General features: G+C 34.5%; 1 protein-coding gene across 8 annotated transcripts in view; it reads left to right on the top strand.

The window, feature by feature from the left end:
* Positions 1-7801, top strand: part of LOC115245325 — a 26261-nt gene extending 18460 nt beyond the window's left edge. For 6 of the 8 annotated variants that reach the window (XM_029823604.1, XM_029823603.1, XM_029823605.1 and 3 more), the window contains 17 exons: positions 1477-1562; positions 1711-1909; positions 2219-2586; positions 2941-3166; positions 3279-3427; positions 3598-3633; positions 3909-4003; positions 4100-4273; positions 4476-4673; positions 4754-5023; positions 5105-5278; positions 5388-5586; positions 5696-5922; positions 5984-6203; positions 6511-6631; positions 6690-6901; positions 7105-7801. In XM_029823604.1, the coding sequence (XP_029679464.1) occupies positions 1477-1562; positions 1711-1909; positions 2219-2586; positions 2941-3166; positions 3279-3427; positions 3598-3633; positions 3909-4003; positions 4100-4273; positions 4476-4673; positions 4754-5023; positions 5105-5278; positions 5388-5586; positions 5696-5922; positions 5984-6203; positions 6511-6631; positions 6690-6901; positions 7105-7259 (3109 nt within the window). In that variant the 3' untranslated portion in view covers positions 7260-7801. The remainder of the gene's footprint in view (positions 1-1476; positions 1563-1710; positions 1910-2218; positions 2587-2940; positions 3167-3278; positions 3428-3597; positions 3634-3908; positions 4004-4099; positions 4274-4475; positions 4674-4753; positions 5024-5104; positions 5279-5387; positions 5587-5695; positions 5923-5983; positions 6204-6510; positions 6632-6689; positions 6902-7104) is intronic. The other 2 variants (XM_029823601.1, XM_029823602.1) reach the window with 1 other exon arrangement.
* The last annotated feature ends 6 nt before the right edge of the window (positions 7802-7807 follow it).

Here is a 7807-nt window from a genome sequence, read left to right on the forward strand (position 1 = left end):
TCGCAAGTTTGTAATGCAGCAGACTAATTTGTTACAATAAATTTCGGTTATAGAATTGTGAAAACTTTTCTGTAAATATACATTTATATACATATACGATACTATGGCTTAGTTATTAAATAAAAATATAGTACAATGTACAGTTTGCATTTTTTCTAGTGTTAGACATAGTAAAAATGCTGTTTATTATCTTGAAGAAAGAGAATATATATATATATATATATATAAAATTGCGCATATTTAAGAGCGATCATCTGCGCGCACGATCCTTTCTTCGTTTGTCAATGGCTGAAAACGGCTAATGCGGCAAGCGGGAATAGATATAGAAAGAGTGCTACTTATTTGGATAGTTGATAGACCTGTTCAAGCATTCCTGAACTGCCGTTTGCGGATTCTCACAGAGTAGCGAAAACATCTACATGCGGGTAAAAGCGATGAATTCAGCGCGACACATTATATACACGCATCGTATGCGCATAAAAGATACAGACGCGGCGATAGCCACATCGGCATTTATTTGATCATGTAAATGTAAGAAATGTACGATGATTACATAAGAATTTTTCTATTGAGAATCAAACATTCCATAGAAAATTCTGTAGAATCTAGAAAACCTGTATAATAACTTGCGAATAGACTCAAATTCTCCGTGTATGTACGGCAATATTCTGAAACAAACATGCTTGAAATAATATAAAACTTTCGTTGTTATTTTTTGCTTCAAGAAAAATAAAATAGAGAGAAATATAAAATTAAAAATATAAGTAATGATTTCTTGAATAAAAAAATCATAAAATATAAATATTTATCGTAATAATAACATTTAAGAGAAAGAGAATATATAATATTTTAATAAATATTTATAACAAAGGAATTTACGATGGAGAACGTAAAAACGTCAAAATTGAAAATAACAAGATATTATCGGTATATCTTAAAAAATGACAAGTGCGTGGGCACGTGTTAGTCCACCCATCTGTAGTCTCGTTTTTTAATCTATTCACACACAAAACCGTGGGCTGTCGAGTATTATACAAATCGACTCGTTGTCGATGGCAGAAATGGGATGTCATTAGAGATAAACTCTGAAAATAACTTGTTTCTTATGACACCGAAACATCACTACACATTTTTCATGCTTGAAAGAGCGCTTTATCGTATTAAATCTAGCTATTTGCTTAATTAAACTGAATATTTAATGAATCATATCTTATCACATCGCTCTTTGAAATATCTATTCGCGGGCATTCAATATGGATAGAAGAATGTAAAAAATTAGCAGGGATTGGAAATGTTCTCTGTGATAAATGCGGTTTAATACATTAAAACGAAAACTAGTATATTTTTTATTAAATCCGGCAGAGATAATAGAATGCACAGATTATAATAGTAAATGTTTCTCTCTCTCTCTCTCTCTCTCTCTCTCTCTCTCTCTCTCTCTTTCTCTCCTTTATATATCGAATATTATTTTTGCAGGTGGAGATTCAGCGCTGCCAGTATTTTTTCCTTGGCGAAGGAACGACTGGAGCCTCTCCTTAATGAAGCTAAACCAGGTATCCTAGGTAAGGGTATTATTCAAAAACAGTCGGATGATTTACAACAAGAAAGAGATTATAAAGAAAAACTTGTTAAAGAAATTGATCATTGAACGCTCGAAGGATTCCAGATTATTTCACCGCTTGCTTTTCATAAGAGATCCTCATTATTCAGGTCCATTAGAATTACGCGAACTCACTCTCGGCGAACAAACACCGTGCATCACTCGCGTGAGAACACTCGATTGCTGCAGTGACGATGACCTTCTCAATGGACACCATGCCGGCCAGACTAAATTATCCATCGAAGCGGACGTGCGACTGGATTGCGAGCAGTTCCGCATGCTCATCACCACGCGATTGTTTGGTAAAGGGTGAGAAATGAAGCATTCGTTATATATTAAAAGTCCTTAAAGAATATTTAAAATATATTTGTAAATATCTCTGTATTTTATCATTACTTTACGCAAATTTTATTTTATCTTTTGCATTTTATTCACAATCTTGCTGCAATTATTTAATCAATATTGATTTTGTGTATAGAATGGTCCAAATTTTCCCCTTTTTATTCTGGACTACTCTAAATTATTATAATTAAGATTCACTATCGCACGAATCCTAAATTGATTTTCTCTATTCGGAAAAAATTTCAAGAATGCGTTTTTAAAAATACCTCTTGGTAGCGTGGGGATGGACATCGATCTGGCGGTGGAGAAGCTGTCGCTATCGGGCACGATTGTAATCGATTTAACGTTAAATGCGTCGGCGCCATTTCCGCATACGACCGGCCTTAGTGTGAGTTTCCTGGAAAAACCGGATGTCTGGTTCAGCGTAAGAATCCTACGAGCGGTGCAAATGATGGAGATGCCGTTGATCAAGACCTGGATTCACGCGGTGGTCACTGACGCCCTGGCCAGCTGGCTGGTCGACCCGGGTCATTTAGAGATAAACCTGAGAGCGCGCGATCGACCGGGCCCTGGATTGGATTCCGTGACCAATTCCGTGCCGCAAGGAGTACTCACCGTTGTTCTGTGCCAGAATAGTTGTTCTGGTAAATGTTCTTTAAAACGATTGTCTTCCATTCCATTCCATTAACTAATACGCGTTAATTGAATTATTTTTAGTGCGCTAAAGAATCAACCAATGAGAATTCTTCTTTTTTTTTATTTTACATGTATATTAGAGTGAAAATTGAGAATAAAATAAATTAGACTGAAAATTTAAATACACATGAACGTTAAATTTTCTTCTAACATGATCAATATAATTAAATCTCGTGTGTTTTACTTATTATAGATATATCTTATCGTTAAAGACGCAATTATTATATTATATTATGATTGACGCGTATTATTATGAATTATTATAAAGTCGCTAGAAAGCTTCTTAACGAGTTTGTCTCCAGCAAACGTTGCCGATGAGGTGAGATGGCTCGTGGTAATAGTAGGCGATCAAAGGCGAATCACCTCGAATTTGAGCTCCATGTGGACTGAAGATGTGTCTTTCTTAGTCGGGTCATTGGACAATGAGAGGATCACTATCAAACTGAAAGCAAAACGGCTCGTTAGTACCATCACTTTGGCGCAATTCGAATTAGCGTTAGGAGTCTACGATTGGGAGAACTCGCAAATGTAAATGGCATTTAATGATCGCATTTAATTATTATTAGAAGCTATATATTAAGTTTCTTATCGAAAGCTCTTCACATATATTTATTAATGCATTTATCTTGATTTGACGCAGCGTTGAGACCGTGTTACAACAGAAGAAACCATCCCGTAATAGCGTTAATATTCCGAACATTAATGCGCGATTAGAATACACTGCTCTTCCACATTTGGATCCTGAGTTACCGCAACCAGAACTAATAGCCGATAATATGCATCTTGCAGGTATATATACACATATAAATTTATAAATTTAATTACTGAAATATAGATAACACAGAAGAGAATTATTTACTCGGATCATATATTGAAGTTACGACGAACACGTCTTTATAAAATACTCGATATTCTTTTCCGCGATAATCAGTATGAAATATCGTATAAAATATTTTCAGCGCCGCTAGACTTTTGCCACAAAGCGCACAAAGCAGGTAAATCTTATTGAGATATCGAGTGACGAATGCGAGTTTGAGCATGATTATGCAACATTTTTTGATTTAACGCGCTGTTTAACTAAATGTGTATGCTTGATTATTTTACCGAGATTTTTCATGAGCAAAGTTTTCAAACTTTCAAATACACCTTATATTTTATTTTCGCTTTTCCGTAAAAACTCGTAAAGGTTTTGGATGTATTTTTTAATAATGTTTTTTTATGTAATAATGACGAATGAGAGATTTTATTTTTAATGTATTGTAATTTTCAGGAGTATTAGTGGTTTGCATTCATTCAGCTGACAATCTCAATAGTGATGTTGCACAGTGTAATCCTTATTGCATGTTATTCAACAATCGGAAAAAGGTAATTTATTCAATTTATCTATCAAATATATATTTTTACAATGTTTGAAGTTATATCTATATGTGAATCATTAATAAAAGTTCTATGGGTTTTTAGGTCAAAACGACGCATTATATTCGTTCGACCACGTCGCCGATTTGGGACTGCAGAGCACAATTTTTGGTTCAGGATTACACTCAAGTATCGTTGAGCTTTGTCATTTATTCATGGAATATAGCGAAATCGATGGACACGGACATGCTTGGATTAGCAATGCTATCTCTGTCTCAGGTAATCTATATAGTTTCTTTTTAACAAACTAAATGATTCAGCGCATTAAGCTAAAATAAGACTATAGTTTGTGGGGACCAATTTAAATATGATATCAATTTATAAAAAAGACATTTTATTCTTGCATTGAACTCTTCAATTTATAGCGCCGTTGTTATTATGTATTGCATGTATATCATTGAAAAATAACGTTCTATTAAAGGATATGACATGGATCGTTAGAAAAGAACTTACGCTCAGTGGCTCCAACATGGCTTCTTCCATGACGGTCTCCGTTCTTTTTTATCCTGTCAAAAGCATACAACAAGCGGTTAGCAGTCGCAGAAGTAGCATAGTTCCGATCATGCTGGACGACGAACCAAAAATCAAACGAAACAGTCTGCCATGGATGCAACAGGCTGTAAATTTACTAGAAATCTTGTATTTTCCAGAAAATAAATGTTCAAAAACATTCATTTAAATTTTTAAAAACATTTTCAGAAATTACTATTAACACATAAGGACGTTGATCCCGCTTCCTCCGATATATCGAGTTTACTATCCACCGGAAGTGGTTTAATGGAAGTGACACTATTGCGTGCGAAGGATCTTGTTGCGAAGGACCTAAATGGTTTCAGCGATCCTTTCTGCGAACTAAAACTAAACAACGAGACAAAGTACAAGAGTAGCATAAAAAAGAAGACGCTGAATCCTTGCTGGGACGAGAGTTCCATCATGGGTTTGCCGAAGACCGGGGAAGCTTTAGATATCGTAATTTTATAAATTTATTATTTTCATACGCTAAGATTATCATTGGAAGAATAAAGAGATTATCTTTTTAATCGATGTTAGGTATTATGGGATCATGATACTTTCGGCATGAAGGACTATCTTGGGAAAGTATCATTGACTCTCGACGATATCAGAAAGCTGTCAAACAGCGATCAGTCTCATTGGTTCTCGCTCAAGGGAACCAAAACGGGATCTATAGAGCTGAAAATTAAAGTCTTATCGGAAGAATGTGAGGTAATGCGGTCATATGCAAGAGTAACGTCCTATTATACAATGATATTATATTTTTAGCTTGTTACTTTGCTCTTTTATTCTCGTTAAAATCGTGATCTATTCAATCTAGACACAAAGTACGTATGCAACCAGCAATATCAGCGACAATTCTTCTCGTTTAAATACCGAGCCTGACTCTTTATCGAGTATTGTACGAAGGCCTTCCATGGAGAAGTCTAAAATACGTCTGCACTTGGACCCAGTCATACCACCACCGCCTCCACCACGCACTGTCACTCTTTTAAAGCCGACTACATCCAATCAATCCGGTAATATCCACGTGATTTTTCGATCAATGTCATATAATAATATTTCATTAAATATGTATATAGTTACTAAATATAGTTTATTTATAAAATTTTGATGTCTCTTTTGTAGATAAGACTAGTATCACCAGTAAGGAGTCCAACGAAATAAACGGAATGTCGAGTTTCTGGATTCCAAAAGTTATCGCGGAATCCATCGCTGTTTCCGTCGACGAGGCCGATACTACCAAAGTGATCGCAGAGAGACGTTCCTCTCATCACAGTTTGACGCCCAGCCCCGAACAAAATTTCGGCAAAAAGTTACCACAGTATAACAGCTTTCGCATGATGAAACAGAAGGTAAACGCGATCGAATAATCATGGTAGAAATCTCAGTTCAAGATATTTTGTGTAATTGTAGGTGAAGAGAGGTTTAAAACTTCGTAGATTCCGTTCGGAAGTGACTATAGAAGATAAAAACGATAGCAAGGGCATCACATTGAGTTTGGAACCCCGAGGTGGCGGAGAGGCCGACGCCACGGAACTCCTTTCAGAATCCGGTCTGGCGCACGCAGTGTCGCAACCAGATATGCTGGGCAGAATAAGGCAGCCCAGTCCACGCTTGAGATTAAGACCAAATGGTCAGTAGATAATATTAAATATCACATCATTATGTGATATCTTTAAGTAATTTTAATGCAGATATTTTTACCATAGATTTTTTGTTACTCGTTGATTTGAACTGAAAAAGTAAAAGCTGATCAGATAAAATAGAAATATATTAGTAATAAAAGTCCTCTTATAAAAAAATATATAATTAGCATTTTGAAAACTTAAAATTAAAGTATAAAATATAAAATACAAATGCTAAAAAATAAAATAAAATAAAATTTTCTTCAATTCTAGATTTCAAAATACGAAATATTTAAAAAATCAAACAATTTTCAGATTTAAAAATTGTCAATGGCACTAGAGAGAAGTATTCCGGGGTGGAAGGAAAGGTTCTTCAGGCGCAAGGTCTCCATGTAGCGCACATTGCCCAATTATACTGTCGAGTAAAGCTTCAAACGTAAGTGTATTTAATGTTGATGAAAATTCGCGCAGATGATCAAACTGAAAATCTCTAGGTGCGCCAGTCCGGATAAGATCGTGTCACCTAATGGCGGGAAGACCATCGCAAAATCGCGGCTACTGCCGGCTATGCCTAATCCTCAGTTCAGTATAGATTTCCATATAGACGGCGACGGCGTACCAAGGCAAGCTTTGTTGATATTTGAGATTAGAAGTGCTAGCAAAGAATTGCTGGCCAGTCGGCGTATAACTTTACACGAATTGCTAGGTATCATACTTTTAATCTTTTTTAACATAAGATATATACTTAATTACATATTAAAATGTAATTTAATAGCATATATACTATATAACAGATAATTCATATTATATAATATATATATATGTAAATATATGAAATTTTCTCTCTATAAACCTTTTTATGTAATTAGTTTTAATTATGATGTAATTACATCGTGTTCAAACTTGTAGGAGTGTCCGCAGCTAGCGATGAGATTCACACGTGGTTGGCGCTGAATAATGGCGCTTCATTGGAAGTACAAATTGCTCACGGAAGGGAGCTTAAGAATAAGTCGGCGAAAAAGTTGTTTCGTTCTTGGTCGGTACATCGGATAGGGAAAATATGAGATTTAAAGAAAATCAGCTACTGTTGTACATCCATTTAACATACACTAATAAAACCATAACACTTTTCGTTCTTCGAGAAAAATCAAATTTCAGGAAAATCAATTCCGTCAACATTTTTTACATAAAAGGAAAAAAATGGAGAGGAAAGTTTATATCAATTATACATATGTACCTACTTAAAAGAACTACACAGAAAAATTCTTGAAAAGTTTTTTCCAGTTACATCTATTGAGAATTCAACGGCATTCCATATGATGTTCTTCAATTTTTTGTATGATTATATTAACAAGAGGTATTACATTCTAATATACATAATTTTTGACAAGATTCTATAAAATCAATTTCATATATATGTATGTATGTGTGCGTGTATATGTTAAGTTCTAATTTATGTATATTAAGATTTTTCTAACATTTGCAAAATATATGAGAACATTAAAATCAACGAGAAATATTCTGAAATACCATTTCATTCATATAACTGTAATTTCTGATATATTACATTTGTACATTTACATGTAATGTATTGTTATTTCATATATATATA

The sequence above is a fragment of the Formica exsecta genome, unplaced genomic scaffold (assembly GCF_003651465.1).
Source record: "Formica exsecta isolate Colony F162 unplaced genomic scaffold, ASM365146v1 scaffold941, whole genome shotgun sequence".
NCBI classification, from domain to species: domain Eukaryota; kingdom Metazoa; phylum Arthropoda; class Insecta; order Hymenoptera; family Formicidae; genus Formica; species Formica exsecta.